The sequence below is a fragment of the Micromys minutus genome (genome assembly GCF_963924665.1).
Source record: "Micromys minutus genome assembly, chromosome: 9".
In the NCBI taxonomy this organism is placed as follows: domain Eukaryota; kingdom Metazoa; phylum Chordata; class Mammalia; order Rodentia; family Muridae; genus Micromys; species Micromys minutus.
Genome location: NC_137978.1, coordinates 20,630,016 through 20,650,009, shown reverse-complemented (window position 1 = coordinate 20,650,009; position 19,994 = coordinate 20,630,016). Strand labels below are relative to the sequence as shown.

The 19,994-nt window shown below is 39.6% G+C and overlaps 1 protein-coding gene across 2 annotated transcripts in view; it reads right to left on the bottom strand.

Annotated features, from left to right (window-relative positions):
- The window catches only part of BNC2 (basonuclin zinc finger protein 2), a 265,452-nt gene that overhangs the window by 104,854 nt on the left and 140,604 nt on the right, over nucleotides 1-19,994 (bottom strand). For both annotated transcript variants that reach the window (XM_080921327.1, XM_080921328.1), the window contains exon 4: nucleotides 2,939-3,174. In XM_080921327.1, the coding sequence (XP_080777453.1) occupies nucleotides 2,939-3,174 (236 nt within the window). The remainder of the gene's footprint in view (nucleotides 1-2,938; nucleotides 3,175-19,994) is intronic.

Sequence of the window (19,994 nt, the reverse complement as noted above, 5' to 3'; positions counted from 1 at the left end):
CCCGGCTCTCAGATGAGCATTTAATAGTCTACCTGTACAAAAAAAGTTACATATAATTATAGTCAAAGTCATTTGTGTATACCTTATCATTACCACACATAATTCTAAAGCACTGGCCAGTAATCAAGAACCACCTTTAGAAGAAGGAGGTAGGTGTTTTTAGAGCTCAACTGCTTTCGTCTTTTACAAAATAATAATTTTTTTTTCCAGAAAGTATTCTTTAATGTTTTTGTGCCCTGGAACCTTTTTCTTCATTCTAACCCTAGAACTGTTTTACACAGAACAAGTACATGATAAATGTTAAACAACAGAAAGTGCCATTTAAAGGAAATCAATATTACATCAATTCTATCAATAAAAGAAGACAGAAACTAAGCTGATAGTTCCTCTAATATGCAAAAATCTATATATTTTTTTTAAAAAATATCAATTCTACTCTTAAGAAATGATACATTAAAATCTGAGAGTTGTCAACATTTATAGTAATGAAAATTAATTATAGTTGTATTAAAATGGCAACATATGTAGCATTTTCTTTCTGAATAGGAGGATTTCTTTATCTTAGTTTGAGGCTATTTGCTGTCTTTGACACTTCACTTGCAACTATATCTTATCCAAAATAAAATCTCCAATATATTCAAAAGAAGCATATTTTCTATCCTGTAAAGATATAATAAGATTTTGGGAAAATTAATACCTAAGTAATTATTTTATATTTTTATAAAATCTCTGGTCAGGTCAGAACAATAGAAAACAAGTAGTGTTATAAAATTGTCTATTAATTGACATCAAAACGTGACAGGAATTACTATAGAGTTGTTATAATGGCAACCCAGTGTGGCTGTGCACATACCTACTTGTTTGAATAGAAAGACACAATACATATGTTACTATTGTCTAAGGCCAAAAGAAACAAAAAACAAAAAAACCTCAAAACTCAATAGTCACAGTGATGGCAGCAGTAAGCATCACCTTGGAGCCAGTGAAGATGTTATTTGCTAGGTTTTTGAAGAAAAGAAAACAGCTAAGCTAAGGACTCTAGGAAGGCAAGCTTAAGAGGTTTTGTTTGTTTGTTTGTTATGTTTTTTTTTTTCTCGTCAGAAAAAGTATCAAAAAAAAAAAAAAAAAAAAAAAAAAAAAGATGTTAACAATCACATGGCAAGTACTCCAGAGAGATCTGGCATTTTGAGGTCTTAGAGCCAGCGTAAGCACCTATGGTGAAAATGGTCCCACATTTTTTTTTGTCCTAGTTTATCCTTGATCACACATCCCTTCATATTTTCTAGCATCGCTGAAACAGTCTTACGTGGGGCATATAAGAAGATATGCAACATACATCTTAAAACTGTGGTGTTCTGAAACATTTAAACATGTGGTGTCCGGTTGGTGGTACTGTTTAGGGAAGTTTATGAAGTGTGGCCTTGCTGGAGAAAGTATGTCATTGGAGGTAGGCTTCAGGAGTTTAAAGACTCTTGCTGTTTCTGGTTACATTCTGTTTCATGACTGGGGTTAAAATGTAACCATCTGGCTTTCCCTACCTTAGGCCAAGGGTGCTAGCTGCTGTCTCTACCTTTAAAGACGTTTACCCTCTAGAATTATAAGCCAAGACAAAGTCTTTGGCAGGTTGCCTTGGTCATGGGCTTTTCCCACAGCAACAAAAAATAAAATAAAATAAAGTAATATGAACTAAAAATAACATATATAACTATTGTCATACTCAGTTCATGTTCTGAGGGCCAACACTTCTGCAGTTTTCAAGTGGAGGCTCTTACTAAACTAAGAATCTGTCCTATCATGGAAGAGACAGGCCATTGTACTTTTTCCACTTTTATTCACTATGATATTGCTGCTTGCTAACTGCTGGTGTGTAGAAGAACCATGTAAAAGGATGGCATGAATTTGTATGTTTTCATCCCAGATCAAAACATAGAGAGACTGGACATCTCCACTCAGTAGGGTATCTGCATAATATGTGTATTTGGCAGTTGAGGACTTAGATTTTACAAGGGATGCCTCAGATCATAAATATCAGCTATAACTAAGGTACTCTACAGGGCTGACACAGCCATAAACATTTTTCTTTCAAAGAGGTCAGTTCTGGAAATATCTCCATAGGAATCTTCATCAAAAACTCAAGATTCTTCCTTTCCCAAGTGACATTTCCTTCAATATAAATTAGCCTTGCATCATCTGGATTTTGGATCCTGGGGTCTCTCAACATGTTGATCTCAACAGTTACCCCTCAAGGGTTACTGGGGGGCAAAGAGATATAAAAAAATTATCAGAGGCAAAATGACTTATGGCATAGCACCAAAAAGATAATGAGAGACAGGGTACTGATGATAGGGTGGGGGCTATGCATTTCCCAAATAAGTCCAAAAGTCTTACCACGTTAACAGTGAAACTGGTACAAGGAAGTGCCTCAGGCAAAGGACGGCCAGGCCTATGCCCATGTGTACATTTTCCAGGGTGCTGAGCTCTGAAGCTACAACATCAGAGTTTGCAAGACATGCAGACAGTTTATGCAGGTTATACTTCTTCCCTTGATTTGGGTGAAGATACAATAAAGCATTCAACTTCACAGCATTCAAGGGGACCTTGCTTCCTGGGCATGAGAAATGGTTTCATGAACCCGGCTGGAGAGAAATGTCAGACTTCCAAAACTCACCACTCATCTGGAAGGCAGTAAGGTTCGTTGACGTTGGAGGGCAAGAGTTGAATTTAAAGGTACACATAAAGCAATACTAACCAACAGGCTACTTTTCCCTTCGACTACATGCTACAAAGGCCTGACAGTAGCCTACAGATAGAACTGTCCCTAACTGAGGAGAGTACACCTCTCTGGGTGTGTGAGACGAAGAAGCAAACCAGATGTGGCCACAGTTCTCATTCAACCCACCAAGAGTTGGCCCAGATGCAGTACTCAATCCTTTCCTACCTGAAGGATGTATCCTCGGACATAGTCCCGCAGGGTCCAGCCCAGGCCGTGCAGTATGTGCAGCACTTCCTCTTGCTTCAGGACACTGAAGAGCCGGTCTAGCAGTATCTTTAGCCGCACAGGCACTGCCTGCGTCCCGTAGAGCATCAGGCTGCTGATGTCAAACACTACATTGGACTGCACAATCTCCACTTGAGTGGGGTGGTAGAGGTGCTGTGTGCTCAGTTTATCCAAGGCTGTGGTCATCCCACCGATGTCCCAGGGATGAGGTGAGATAAACAGACAGAAAGAAAAAAAGAATAGAAGCATTATCAGATGTTGTCCAGGCTACAATAGATATTTAAGCAAGAATGCTCACTTCCTGTTTTGGCACCCTTATGATTTGGTATTTACAAAACACAAAAAATGTCAGATAACACATTCGACTAATAGAAAGAAAGTCACTAAGGATTTTTTTTCTTAGTGGTTGTGGCTTTTTCTAAAAACATGACTAATTAACTTGCTAATGAAACTCCAGCAATCACTGTGGCTTCTAGTCTTCTACACAAACACAGAGACCCACATTCACACTGTATGAGCAGGTTCTACATTACCACTTGTTCAGGTAAGAGTCACTCCGTAAACAAGGTGTGCTATACACGCGTATAGGGTCAGTACAGGTGGAGGAATGAGTCCTAGGTCAGACTCAACTCCACTAACACCCTTACAATTGTTAACTGATCTGAAGAAGACCAAGTTTTAAGTTTTAGGGTAGGTGAAAGGCCTCTCAGGACTCCTAAAGAGGAAACTTCAAGCCCAGCCTGGGATACACAGAAAAGTCATCAACAAAATCAACCACAATCACAACCACAACAAAACATTACTCAGAAAGAACAAGGAAAGTGGGTGCTTGTGTGGAGAGCTAAAAATGACAACTCAAATTATCCAAGGGAGATTCTTCTGAAACTTTAGTTCTCCAAAGTTCCTTCCTGTTTGCCTCTGGGATCGTGTTTTTTGTCTTCACTAGCTTGATGCCTGGAAGTTACTCAGTTACTTCAGTTAAAGAGTTCTTCCAAGGGTGTCAGATGAAACTAAAAACAATTGACTACAATTGGGAGTGTCTGTGATTTTAGCTAATGGAATTATCCTGTGGAGAAAGCTGAGGATGGTCATTTTTAGAGTAAATATTTTTCACATTTCAGTAACTGTCTTCTCCCGAATTCAACAAAATGCACCTTTCCTCTAACCTTAAAATCCTTAAGATAAGATCATAAGGTTTATTTCCCATCCATATCTGAATTACTGGGAACCCTACTGCTGAGAACACAAAGTACGTGGCTCCAGCTTCTCCACTGTCGATGAAGGTGATATAGGTCTCAGCCACAGGGCTCAGGAGAGTCAGCAAAATTCAAGAGATGGCTCCTGAAACGGACCCAGAACTCCTCAAAAGGACACAAATGGTGTTACAATTAACCGTCAGAATTCTATACATATGCCCTAGAGAGTAAGAATGCAAACCCTGTAAGCCAGAGAGATAGTCATCCAGCCTCCTGAGTCAGGCAAATAGGTTCAGACAATGTTCTGCCTTAAGTCATAGCTACATCTGAGAATACCCAAGGTTCCTGCAGATTCTAAGCTACTGAACAGCAGGTATCAAATGCTTTCTCCCTTACACTTTACCCCACAGCAGTTTTGCCAACAGCTCAAATGCAAGCTGAGCAACCCCAATTTAAACATACCAACACTTCTGCATAATAATGGACAGATTTAAAAGAGCACACACACAGAGGTTTTTTTTTTTTTTTTTTTTTTTTTTTTTTTTTTAAGTATTTCTAATGTATTTTTTAGGGCTCCTCCTCCACTCTCATTTCTCCCTGACTTGAAGCCACCAGAGAGTTCATGTACTCTTGATAAATTGCTTTCTTACATCCACAGTGTAAAGGCCCTTATCATTTACCCGCTGGCTTCATTCAACACATTTACTCCCAGGAATACTTTGTCAAAGAGTTCGGGTTTCCCCATACTTCATTTCTTGCAGCTGATTTGTCTGATCTCTCCTATTCTGGTGGTTAAGTCAACTTTGAATAAATAGCTTTAAAAATTAATTTAACGTTTGGGAAAGATAAGGGATTCACGGGCTTGCAGATTGAAGTCTCCTCTCCCTCCACAGGGCATTTAGGCTGCAGAAGGCAGGAGAGGGCTGTTACTATCTCGTTCTTCAAGTTCAGCTTGACTATGCAGTCTTGTGATGAGCAGCCGATGTACTTGGAGCCCAGCACGAGACATGAGGAGAGGGAAAATCAGCTCCTCCTCCACTCCCTTCATCAACCCTCCCAAACACCCACCGAACAAGCCTATTTGAGCTCTGACCACAACAAATGAGTAGCTGAAAGGATCACAGAGAAAGGATATGACACCGAATCCTGGATGTTCTGCGCGGGTTTGGCACTCTGCATAACATATGCAAAGTAAATACAGACTTATGTTCAGTTGTGCTCAAGAGCCGATTGGAAAGTGTTATCCTTTTTGGAGGCATTAAGAAGCTAAGAGGCTGGTAGTTTTAGAGAGAAAGAGACTGAGTAAGAAAAGAGTGGGCAGGAATTTCCAGATAACTGTGAAAGCATGAATAAAATATAGAAGACAAAATATTTCCAATACCTTTTGTAGCCAGACAGGAGAGATAAAAAATATTTCCTGATGTTTATTTATATTTTTCCTTTACATTTAATTTCTTTGTGAGTATGTCCATCTACCATGGTACTCATGCAGTGGTCAGAACATGGTGAATAGGAATTTTCTTCTACCAAGAGGGCCCTAAAGATTGGACTAAGTTCATCATCAGGACTGGCAGCAAGCGTATTTACCTACTTAACTATCTCAGTAGTTTACGATCATTCTATATAACTGTATCTTATATAAACAAATGGGAATAGTGTGACAAAGCAATATGTACAACAGGGCTCCACAACTCATTCTACAAGGACCTGATATTTAGTAACTAGCTATAAGCTGCAACTTTTCTTCAATAATTAGTTGCCTATGGACTAGAGCATGGAGGAGGGGGTGTGTGTGTGTGTGTGTGTGTGTGTGTGTGTGTGTGTGTGTGTCCCCGCCCCAGTAAAACTTTATTTACACAGATAGGCATAGGGCCAGCTTCAGACCCTAATGCAGAAGATGTCTGGCTAGTAGTAACAGCAAAGCCCAAATAGTCAACAAAGGAAAGCCTCTCACGAGTCTCAGAGATGAGCCATAGAAGACGACGTGAAAAGTGAACAGTGTGGCTTGAGGGTATCAGCCATGATTTCAGCCTGAACACAGCATCGAGGATAATCCTCTGTGTTAGCGCTCTACACTATACCAAGGAAGTCTGTTTTACAGTTCCAGTTTGTAGAGAGTCACAAAGGAGTTTGTTCAGAGACATCATTTAAGTAGCCCTGGTCACTAACTTTGAGATCTGCCTGCCTCTGCCTCCTGAGTTCTGGTATAAAAGTTACATGTACCTACACAGCTAAGTCAAAAAATTTTGATAACATTTATAGAAATAAAAGTTAAGAAGTTGGTCTTTTAAGTGACCCAGAGCTCTGCTGAATTCCAGGATTTCCCAAACTGTGGAAGATTCAGGCCTAACTCCCGGATGGTTGGAGGCATTAGCAAGATCATTAAACACAAACCAGTGTGTCCTATTCTCTGTCCAGACAATGGAATGATGGATTGTAAGATCAGATTCCAGATTTTAGTTACAACTAGTGGGAATTCTTTTTTTCTCTGAATCTGTAGCTGGCAAAAGTGCTAAGAAGTGGGAATCATGTGAGTTAAATGAGTTGGACAATATCATGCTCTGTAAAAGACCACATGCTGGTATTCATGTTATGCTTGAGACCAAGAATGTATCATTCTTAAAAATTCTGGCTACATGAGTCCAATAATCAATCAATCAATCAACCACTTTCTATCTATATCTATATCTATCTATCTATCTATCTATCTATCTATCTATCTATCTATCTATCTATCTTTCTCCATCTCTCAAATACAAACTACAAATTAAGGTCAGAAATTCTGTTTTCCTTCCGTCTCTCAAATACTGTTTGAAAACCCTGTCATTAGTTCAACTACATTTTGGGGAATACCTCCATGAAGATACCATGTAATTTAAAACTTACTCCTGGTTCAACTAAAGATATAATATCCCCCCAGTCCATATAAAATTCATAATTTCTGCTATGATTGGAATGAAAAATGTTCTCAAGAAGGTCACCTTTCATAAAATGCAGAGAGTGATGTCTTCAACAGCCAGTGTGTAGATAAAGAAAAACAATCAGGATGGACAGGCAGGGAAATGGTCATTTAAGCACTGACTCAAAGTCCTGTATCATTCAGGGGTTCATATAATTTCATTTAATTTTAAAATTAGAAATACATCATGCAGCAATGATCATATCTCCTAAGATCACAGGCTCAATGGAATTAGGTTGCCAGCCAAAAAGAGCTATTCAGTAACTTCACCCAGGAAAATTCTGTTTCTAAATGTTCAGATAAACAGTCAATAAGAAGTGTGTATGTCCGTATGTCGGATGCCCCTCACTTCCAGAAATCTGGGCTTCCTGCCCATCACACTGCTGAAGCAAGCATTTCAAAGGTCACCAACACCTGCAGTACTGTGGAATCCAATAGATTTTTCATTCATTATTCTCTGTGCTCTCTCTACAGAAGCTGACCTTATTGATCACGACTCCTCCTAAAAAGCTGTCCTTCATCCATGCACACATTCACACGCTCATCAGCACTTATTAACAGACCACTGAGAAGGGGCTCTATGCAGATGAAAAGTAATTTATGTTGTACCCTCCGTCTTCGAAGATAGACAAAGGCCAGAGCTGTGAAAGCTGCAAGAGACTTGATCGATGTTTGGTGCTACAGAGAAGAATGAACAATGCAGAGTCCTCTAAGTGAATTAGGATGCTAGCAGGTGTGTAATACAGGTAGGTGGGGTCAAAGCAGAGGTTTAGTCATGGTGAGTACCAAATCTACCAAAGGGCCTGTTAGACCACAGACAATGGGGCCTGTTCTCCTAGACTCTCTTATTCAGTGTGGCCAAGACTCTGTATTTCTATCAAGTTTTCAAAAGATGCTGATGTTGCTGGTCAGGATTCTAATCCACACCCAACCCGTACTCCACCCCCAAGCCCCCAAGGAGTGTAAGAAACCTAAGTAACCAAAGAAGCAAAAGAGTAAAGATAGTTATAAAGGGGCAGGTGGGAGGACTAGGAGGAGCTTTTGTCCTAACAAGCAAAGTCTATGGAAAGTTTCTTTTTTTGTTGTTGTTGTTGTTAATAGGACACAGAAAATATTAAATGCTCTACAAACTGAAATTTTTTATATTCTATATTAAAATTTGTCAAAAGTGTAGATGTTTAGTGAAAGAAGGTGGGTTTTTTGTTGATTTTTTTTTTTTTTGTTTTTGTTAGTTTGGTTTTTGTTTTGGTTGGTTTGCCTTTTCCCACGGAAGACATAATACATTGCTTCTGGGAATAAGAGGAGGTAAAGGAGCTAAGACAACCCCAGCCATGGAGCTGCAGGCATCACCTTGGGAGTCGCGGAAGGAGCAGGTTAAGTCTGAGGACTAGTGTCAGGTGAGTGTCACTAATGTACTCGTCTACAGAGCACACTGAAGACTGTCCAATAATGGAAAGGGGTTCCCAGCTTCCTGAGCATTCAGGCTGGGCTCTTACCATCATCGAGGCTTGCTTATCCCTAGGACAAGTCTTTAGGAGAACAGAAAAGCCCCTAACACATAAGTAATGCTTGCTCTCCAAATCTGGTTTGAGATTTTCAAATCTGTAGACATAATTTCAGAAACTGTGATTACCATTCGATAAGGTAGTTATCACCTTTCCAATCCAAAGACCTACGTATTTAATAACCTCTGGTGAGGGCACACACGTGTGTGCGCGAACACACACACACACAAACACACACACAAAGCGGGAGTAGGAGAGAGGGACAGAAGGGGGGATGGAGGGAGAGACAGAGGAAAGGAGGGAGGAAAAGAGGGACGGAGGGAGGGACAGAGGGATGGACAGACAGACAGACACTCACATTCCACATACAAATATACCCCAAACTGATTACAATGATCACTATTCAGAGCTTATTTAATTGTATAAAGTTTACAATATGTTCTATTAGAGACTAGAGACTAACAAACTGTATGTAGCTTATTAGTAAAATGGCATGAAAATAAGCAAATACCCCAAATGTTAATTTTTAGCAGGATATGCCTTCTCTCATTATAAACATAGAAACAGTCCTGACCATTATATTTCAGAAAAGTGAACAATTTCTTGTACATATGCCAAGTGTTTCAAGGGTTACGCTGATAACAGAAAACAACACAGAAATAGCAGTGAGTTCTTTTTCTTCTAAGCACTATTTAGTCACAGATAATCTGCGAAGAAACAACCTACAGTTTCATCTATCTCCCTGACAGATAGTCCACTCTTTGTTTAATAAATCATGAACATTAATATTCATATGATTTTTGATTCTATCTACAGTAATGACTAAAACCTAAAAAAAATAAGATTTTCCATTTATAGATACATTTTCTTAATTTTACTGTATGCACATGACAGGTTGGATGATAAGAGTCTTGAAAGACTGCTAGAAACAAAGATTAAAGTTCAGCACAGCCTTGAAGCCATGCTTTTGAGTACAGACAGTAACTGCTGCCTTCGAGATTAAGGAGAGAGTCCCTTAACTCAGTCCCTGAGGGCTCCAAGACCAGAGGCATCACCAGTTGCTTGACAAGAGTAGCAAAGCCTATGACAATGTTACGGCTGCTCTTGGGTCTCAACATTCTTGCAGGTACAACACTCTGGATCCTTGGCACTTTGAAGAATGCTACCTTAACTCTGAGTGAAAAGGGGAGGACGAAGGTCAGGACACAGGTCAAGCCAAGAAGCAGGTTAGGGATATACTTGGTGTGAACATGAAGCAGGACTATAGATGACTGGGACATTCTGAAATCTACCAAGAGGCAAAGAAAGCATCAGGTTCCATGGAAGTAGCCTCTCATGCTACCATGTGTGTTAATCCGCCCCTAGAAATCCAGTGATCCTTATGCAACCCTGTAAACTTAACTTCATACGCTTAGATGTAAGCACATAATTGAACTGTATTGCTCAGATGGGACTAGGAAATGTGGCCATGATGTTTCAAATCCAACTTACCTGAATGTGCTGTTTTTCCTTAAGGATGCTCTTTTTTTAATGATGTAAATTAAAAAATAAAGAAAAGCAATAAAATGACCTATCATCCCACTAAGCAAAGCAAGAACGTGTGCTGGCCTCGTCTTTCACTGGATGGTTGTGTACTGCTGAGGTATAACTGCAGATACCACATTCCATCTTGTTGGAACTGATTCCCACTCTTAACATTATCTTACGAGAACATACAAAACCTGCTCTAATTATTTCTTGCTCTCTTGCATAATCAATCGCTTATTAGTCCCACTTCAGTTTGTCTTGGATCAATTCCTCCTTTCTAATCTAACTTCCACCACTTCAAAACAGGTGTTTAGACCCTCATGCCCTCATTACGGCAGTAATTTTGACTAGGTTTTGGTGTTTCTCTTCTACTTGTCTAGTATAGTAAAGCCAAGACACTTTCTGAACGGAGACATGATATGGCTCTGAAAAGTTTCTATTACTCTCCCAGCCTTTTCACACAACTCACCAATTTATCTCAATGCACACTCTGGCATGGGTATATATGTGCCATGCACACACACACACACACAAACATAAATACACACACACACACACACACTCACTCATGTCATGCATAAGCATACATTAAACACAACCAAATGACAATCATCAGGTTTCTTTTTCTTTCTCTAGCATAATAATTCTCTGCCATGAAGCCCGTGTTTCAACCAAAGTGGGTTCCCAATGATTTTCTAGCACTTTAATAGCTGGTTGCTAAATGGGTGTTTCTGGTCCCACGTTAAGTTTCAAGACAAAACAGAGATGATTCAGGCCCACTTCCAATCAATAAAGGACAGCAAAAAGTCTTCAAAATATACAAAGGAATAGATAGATGGCCATGGTGGTTCACACCTTTAATCTCAGCACTCAGGAGGCAGAGGCAGGTAGATCTCTGAGTTCAAGGCCAGCCTGATCTTCAGAACAAGCTTCACAACAGCCAGGGCTACACAGAAAATCCCTTCCTGAACCTCACGCTCCTCCCAAAAGCTCCAAACAAACAAACACAAATAAACATAAATTTGCAAACACACATGTATTCTTCCATCATAAATTACAAGGGAATTGTGGGGGGTCAAGCAAACCTCAGCTGCTGGGGCATGAAAGAAACAAGATTCTGAGGAGAAGCAGTCGGTATAAGCCAGATTCCATTTTCATGGCTTCGTTTGTCAGATATCTCAGCCATGTGATCATTTACATGCCAACTGCGCACACACCATCAGCATGCTATAGTCACAGAGGTCATGACAGTTTGAAGCATAAACGTATCTGATACATGACAGATACTGGGTATTTAGTCCTCGGCCTGCTGAGGGGATCAAGAGTCACTGTGAGAAATGCCATTACAGGCCTTGCACTGAACTGGTGAGAGCCTAAAGGCTCCACCTTCTCAAGGGTCTCACCAAACCCCTTGCTCTTCCTCTCCTCCCCTCTTCATGCCTCCACAGGATAGCGAGGGTATGCAATCACAAGTTCAAGGGTAAGGGTGCTATCTAGACAGCACTCTCTGCCTTTTCTATCACTTCCAACAGTCTTTTACTTATGGAAGAAAGTGATTGTGAATCAGGAAAACACAGAGCTGACAAGGAACCCATATGTATGAACAAAGGACATTCCTGGATATAAAGGACAGAGTCACAACCAAGACGACAGGTAGAATTTTTGTAGATCATTAATAAAATATCAATGTGAGTGTTAAATATAACACAATATATAATAAATATATAAACATGTACTTTTGGCTATATTGCTAATCTCACCATGATGAGATATCTATCTAAAAATAATGATAATAACAATAGTGATGATGATGATAGTGACTACTTTAATTTCAATTTTCAGTAACAAGTATTACTTTAGAACCTTCAAATAAATTAAAATAAATTTAAACCTGCAATTCTGAAGACTCCACTTCCGAAATTTCTGTGAAGGTTACTGAAATAAGAACATACTCATCATCTTTTTTCCCCTCAACGTAGAAGTACAAAAGTGCTTTTCACTGACTTTAGACACTGGCTCTCAGTGGTAGTTTCTAGCTCTTAGTTTTCCAGTTTCTTAAAAATATGACTTTCTTTAAAAGTCAAATTCAAGTTACTTTGGTGATTTGTGGAGGAATGTGCTAATTATAGGCACATACCCAGTGGATGCCACCTAACGATCAGGCAAGCATGGCAGTGTGGAGCACACAGCCATTACTTTACTTACTGAAATAAGGAGTGGGGAAGTGGGAAAATGATTACTGAAAACCACCCACTCTGCAATATCAAACAATTAAAAATTACTGTGAAAAATACTTAAAAGTTGTTATTTCATTCATTTTGGTGTTGCCTTGGATATTTTAATGTTTTTAAATGCCTGCTAGAAACAATTTTATGTTATATTTAAAAAAAAAAAAAAAAAAACCCTCAGTCTTTTAACACTGGGAGAATGCCAAGTGAGCTTCAAGTTGCAAGGCTAGTTGGAGAACTTCATGTCTATTCTCAGCTGCCATTAGGACTCTAAAGTACAGTAGTGCCAAGTGGTCAGCTTTCAGAGCATTTGGACCTGGGTATACTGTTCTAATTTCTAATAGATTTAACACTTAACACGTGTCCTTGAATTTAGAAAATTATAGAATTTTTCCATGATTAATGTTAAACTTCTAAAATCAAGTTTTTAGTAACTATTAGTGAAATTTCTGAGGTCAGATCTTAAGGTTCTGATTACAAATAGAATATTGTTACTGCTTCTACCTCAAATGTCTAGGCTGTAGTTTCTGAATTTATGGGGGTGAATGCTAATATGACCAATAATTTCCTATTATGCCACACTTCGTAATAGGCACACTATACCCAATATAACGATATGTCATTTCAATTGAGCAAGCCCATGAACTTCTACAGGTTTAATGGGATTTCACATATTTAGAATTTCATCATAAAAGGACCCTTCGGAATCATTATAACATCAATCCTTTGCCATTTTAAGACTCGGTTCTCTTGCTAGAAAAGACCACCAGAGCTCAGTGCAAAGACTTAGCCTCCTCACAGACTACAGGCCTGCTCCTAGTAAAAGCTTCCCCCACTAAGGGAGACTATTAATAAGGAGCAATGCTAGCACATTAGAAACTTCTTAGTGATTCAGGAGATCATGAGACAGAAATAATTGTGATTAAGAGGAAATTTCTTATGACTTGAATAATATTTAGACCCGAAGATTTTATTCATTGCTTTTATGATAAAGAATTATGTAATTGGGAGCAATTAGGTACAAAATAACTCCTGTTCTACTTAAGTCACAAATTCTCTCTGTTCTTGTCAAAGTTGAATTAATTAGGTAAGGTGACGCAGAGGAGAGAGAAGGCTTACTTGCTGGAATTATTTTAGAGGAAAGAAGAAAGAAACCAATAGGTCTTTGAAAGAGCTGATCTCCCAGCCTGGTGATGACAACTTCACCCAGAGCTTGTCAAAGGTTTCCATCCTTCCTTGAACAGATAGTATTGGTAGTATTAGATTTAAAGACTCTACCCAGACTCCACAAGCCCTCATTACACGCTTCACCTTATATACTGTATGTCAATGACCCCCTTACTGGATGAAGAATAGTCTATAGATGCTGCCATAATCCATTACAAATACGGCTCTACACTGTAGGGAGGGATATAGACTAAAATAGTTCTAATGAGTCCCACCAGCCACTGTATTTAATCAGCTTTGGTTGGCATTCAGCTCTCAGAATATGGGAACACATATACAGAAACACCCACAATTAGTCTGCAGAAGAATCTGAGCTGCACGTGAGACCATGCAGCTAATATTTCAAGTTGATTGGCACTTCTCCCCTGTGGCCTTATGCATAATAAAGTCTTCAGAACTGATGTTGGGAATCATTAATGTCTGACTGCAGCACCCATAAAAGTAGACTGTCAATGTGTGGGGGTTCAGAAGCTCACGTTCCTGGCAGGCAGGTGCAATGCTGCTCCTCTTGTTCGCACATGGCCCAGGTCTAGGGGTACATATTTGCTCCTTTGCTGCAGCAACTCTCCTCCAAGGTGGTTAAGAGAAAAGAAAAACTAATCTGCAGACTTGAAAGTAGCTGTATGAAGAGATCTGGTGATTCCATTTCTTTGTTGAAACCAGGTTTACAGGTTTATTACCACTTCTGTGGTTCTACTGAATGCCAAGTTGCCAAGACTAGCCTAAAGTTGGCTTTACATACACCCTACTTCATTTAATTTGTATCAATGAATTAAATGTATGCTGGCTATAAAACATAACCCATTAAAACGTAATGTAAAAATTTTAAACTTGCTTGAGTGAGCTGTATACCTTTCTATTAAAAAAACAAAAAAATAGGATTCTTATATCAATGAACTATTTGCTTTATAGACGTAATCTCCTTGAGGGAGCAAGTTGCTATCTATACATCTCCAAAAAGGAAGTACTAAATTCAAGATCGGGTGAGAGCAGTGATGTTGTAGGCCAGTGTGTGGTAGTAAACCCCCGAACAGAAATGATCCTCTTCTAACGCCTTTGGTGTTTAAAACGTGTGTCAGCTTTGTGTCATCCTTTGTCTTCCCTTCCCCCAGAAAGTCAAAGTGAACCCTCATTCTGACTCTCCTTAATCTTTCAGTTTTCTTCTATGACATGTGATCCCTTCACACTCTGCCACCCTCCCACAGACGCTTCTGACTCTGGCGTCTGTTTTCTTCTAGACTGCTTCATTTGTGTCATGTGCATATTGAGTACCAAACCGATTTGCATTGATAATAGTGGGGTCAAAGACCAATATAAAGATTTGCTCGTAAAGAGGGATAAGAAGGAAGTCTTAGGGCTTAGCAAAAATCTAAACTAATATTAAATACATAACCAAAAATAAAAATGCCAACATCTAGAAAAATGTCTCTGTTGGTGTTTTATTTACACAACCAATGTATAACTACCGGGCAGTAGAAATGACAACTGCTGCCCTGTCCTCTGTGGGCTGCCTGACGGGGTGAATTATCAATAAAGCTTAAAACCATACAGGGTGTAAGCAACTGGCAAAGTGAAACTTGGAGATATACCACCAGGGTTCCAGCTTCCAGGAAGCAAGTTTTGAAGAATGAGAAAAACAAAGAGGCAGAAGGGATATTTGTTGTTGGTCTGAGTTCTGTTCACTAATCTGATCATGATAATCACTCTAATTTCCAATTAGAAAAGTTCTATTAATCAGTATGAACAGACACAATAAAAAAAAATCAATGCAATTTGTGAAATGTAGCATTTGTTGCTTCCTTTAGATATGACTGTGTTTAAATCCCAGTAATAGAAAACACTTGCCAAATTCATTTAGTCTCTGACTGAGGCACACATATGTGATCTTCTAATTTACAGCTTGCACGTACAGATGTTCACACTTAGTAAAAGGGCTTCTTAATAGCTTTTTTAAATTAAAAGTGTCTTGATAATAGGTGTTTTAAACATATCCAAACAACACAGCTGAACTGAGAAATGCCTGTCTTCATGGCCCACATTGTATCTCATTGTGGCAAAATTTTATAAAACAGAAAAGGTTGTGAAGTCTCACATGTATATAGAGTGGCATGTATATAGAATAAATGTTACCCCCAAAGCTTCCATATCACATCTTTCATTAATTTTTCTATGATCTTTTTCCAAGTAGAAAATGCTAGATTGCTACTAAGTTTATGTAGCCGAAAGCAGAACCACACAGCCGTTGCTTGCTGCCTGCTTTTTTTCCTTCTGTAAAACTTTGAACCGTATCCAGCTTCGACACACTGCCTCTTCAGTTAATAACTATCAAGTTTCCCCTTGTCTCCTGTCTACTTTTCTGTGAGGCAATTGCGCACTCAGCACCCCGAGATAATAACACGCATCTCTAAGATAAAAGCACTGGCATTAATGTAATTGTCTGCCTCTTTCTCTTTAGCCTAATCTTTTTTGCCTTCAGTTTTGACTGCCTGTGTGACACCTGTTTTTGTCTCTTCTGATCCTACGACAGGTTTTCCTCTGACAAGGTTTTTGCCTGACAGAGATTCTGCAGACAAGAACGTAATAAAATATGAAGAACTGCTTGTCAGAGTTTCTGCCAATGCTCACATGAAATAGAGACAGGGAAAAAAAAGACCCTTTGTCGGGGGCCCTGTGATGGTCGCGTTTGGCATGTCAGAGAAAGACTCTTCCTGTAGCCAAGCTTCCCAAGCCAAACAGGTGTTTTCTTTTATGTTAAAACTTGATTTGTTTTTTAATTTTTACTGATAGTGGAAAGCTGGATCAGCCAAGGAGGAAATAAAGAATGTCTCACTCTCATATTATTGCAGGAAAAGGAGTCTGAAAGAACTACCAACTAAAATAGAGTTATTTGACTCTAGACTACAACTTCTAAATAGAACAAAAGGGCCAACATCTGTTAATGATCGAACAAAGTTAAAGTCTTTAAAATGTACTTCCCAGGTAGTGGAGCTATAAAACTTCCTATACAGTTCTCAATTACTTTGTTGTCTAAAGACTCAGAAAAATTAAAAGAAAAACCAGAGTGAAGGCTAAAAAGAGAAATGAAGAAATGGCAATTAAGACAAGGGACCAGCAGCCTTTCAAGTCACAGCAAGGGGCTTCTGCTAAAGAACAGGCAATAATTTCCATAAACCACTGTCTCACATAACACACAGAAGCTGTGACTTCACGTACCAGAAGCATCATAAAGATAAAGTGTCCCTTCCCAGATTCCCTGGCACAGTGGGGAGTTGCAAGAGAAAGGAATTCCTCTTGGCATGACCAGGGCATCACAGGAAAGGCTACACATGCTCAATACTGTGGAAATGGAAAAATGGGAGGAGCTAGGGAGATTTCAGTGACCAAGCAGAGACTGGAGCTGGAACAGAGGCTTTCTGATTGTCAGATCATTTCTAACCACTGTGTTAGTAATCCATCTCAACCTAAGGCTGGGTTGTCTAAGTTCATGTCATACACAGAAAGCCTACAACAGCATGGTCATAGATGGGGGCTTCTGAATTTGAGGGGTGGGGCAGGTTTTTATATATCCTAGGCTGGCCTTGAACTAACTCTGAGGGGGAAAGATGACCATGAACAACTGATTCTCCAGCTTCTACCTCCTGAGCACAGGGATTGCACACATGTCATGTTTTATGTGGTGTTGGGGAATCCAGGACTTTGTTCAGGACCAGCAAGTGCAGAACCAACTATACTTCATCCCTAGGCCCTCAACATAGTTTAAAAGTTTTTCAACTTTCACTGATGAAAGTAACAAAGTAAACATGAGATAACTTTAGAAAATTTATTAGATATAACTGAGATGTTGGTATGTAACAAGACAGAATACTTCTTACTAATGATTTTACAACCTATCATTTTTAAGATAGGATCTCCAAATTCTGGTTTATACTTACAGCACATCTCAGTTTGAACTAGCCACATTTCAGGGGCTCAAAGAAAGTGTTCTTATTAGACAGCCAGGTCTAGAGTGGCCATTACACTTGTTGGCCTTACAATATCTAAAGCCAGATAAACAGTCCTTTCAGTTTGCTAAGTTTGTGACCCCCCATGCCTAGCGTCACCAACCCATCAACAACAAGTTCGAAAATCCAAAGGGTCAATGTAGAGATTCCATTTCTACTAAGGAGCCACAAAGTAGAAAATGACGAAGCTACTGGACCTCTTAACAGACATCATTTATCACCTCTTCAGCTGTGGTGGTGACTGACTCACTTTCTAACACAGTCATCTCCTGATAACAGACTGATTTGAGAAGATCTGAAGAAAGCAAGAGGTTAGGAAGGAATGGGATGCAAATTCAATCTTTCAGGATGCTCACCATATAGAATTCTCTGTGAGCTAGCGCTTTTCTCTCATTACAGTTCCATATGGAAGTAGAGGGAGGTTGGAGGAAGCCACCCACTATGATACAGCAGAGAGATAATGGTGAGGAGCAACAGCACAGAAGTGTGAAAGATACTAGTTGATCTGAGTAGAAAAGGAGAGGAGTGAAGGGTGTTTCATTTATCACCCCTTCAATTTGTGTTCCACTTAACCTGCTGAACTCTAGTTAATTAAGATGTTCCTATAAACAATTAAGCTTCCTGTAGGATCGTTAGCAAGATATAAAAATTTATGATGTAATAAAATGCAATAAAATGATAAAGGAGTGAGCCCATCAGAGTACTCACATGTAGAAGGATAGGTGTGAAGACAAGCAAGGGCAGCTATTACTCAGTTTAGCCTCTGAACTTTGTTTTTCAACACATATGTACATGCTACAGTGCATTTTAACTGATTTACACTTCTCAAGAAAACGGGAAGCTCTAGGGAGACTTCACAGCAGTCTGTGATAAAGTTGTCTGGGATAACATTGTCTTTGCTTCTGCTCAAATGAGACCAACATGGAATTCTGGGGCTATGGAGCACACACAGTTGCCACAGAGTTCCTGGAAGAGATGACTACCCCTGAAGAGCTCTGGGCCTTACAGCCACGATCCCTGATACAGAACACTAAGTGTGCATATCTTCCACACTGCACATTAAAAGACTCTTGGCTTTCTCTTTGAGACAGAGTCTCGTGTATCCCAGGCTGTCCTTAAACTCACCATTCAGCTAAGAAGGACTACGAACATCTAATTCTCCTGCCTCTACCTCCCAAGTGCTAAAACTCTTAGATTACCTCATTGACTACATAGGATGTGCAGCTAAAATGCTTGTGCCAGATCATTAGGTTAACTCCCCACTCATTTTATCTTCCTTCAAACCTCTGTGATGTTTAGGCGCATTCCTACTATTATTTGAATTTGCACATGAAAGAGACAGAACACAGGAAGTACATTAGTCTGCCTACAGCGATCTTTTAACTAGTCAACTTTGATATGTCATATTGGCTGTTTTGATTCAGTAATTATAACAACTAAGTCTACCAGGCTTTTAGAATATACAAATCGTATAGATCTTTTTTTTTCATTTAATCTTAGAACCTTGTGCAACTTTCATTATTTAGGTTTTAAAGAAAAATGAGAAAAACTTAATAATAGAACCTGGAAAGGGTTCCACCAGTCAGTGCTAGAACAAACTGCAAGCTCCTTATTCAATAGCTGTCCCTTTAACTCTCTAGCATTCTCCCTCCTGACATAGAGCTTTGTCACACTCTGAAAGTTCTGGAAACTTCAATTTCACCCTGGAAGCCCTTGCCCAGTAAACCAGCACTGACCATGCGTGGGGCACTAGATCTTGCAACACTCATCCTAGATCCAAATATCTGAGTTACTAGCAGGCATAAGGCCCAGGACTTTGTAAAGGAGACACTGTTTGAGCTATGCTAGAAGAAAAGCTAAGGAGTTCAAAGCAACTTCCAGAAGGTGGGGGGGCTGACAAAGGAACACAGGGACACTCGAACAGCAGAGCGGCTGAGGTATTCAATCAGAAAGGAGGGAGAGCCATTAATCAAGTGCAGGCCTTTGCATCAGGATGTCCTCCCTTTATGGCTTATCAGTTCCCATCAGGGAGGAGAGAAGAGAGGCAGGAGAGGGCACTGTGCCCCCAGGTCAAGCAACGGTCTCCTGTGCCAGGCAGGAAATGGCTTTGTTTTCACTCAAGTGAAGCAAGTAGAGAAATGTTCAAGGACTTTCCTCGGGGAGACAGCAGAACAGAATGCAGGGGCGGCTAAAGTTGGTACCTCCAGGGGAAGGATCTGAAGCTAAGCACTACTGGGTTCTGGAACACTGCAAGAATCAGGAAAGACAAATTCTTCTAAGTAGACACCATGTGAGCTCCTCCTTTACCAGAGCAGCACACCACAAAAAGAAGACTTCTGTTTAAATGTTGTGA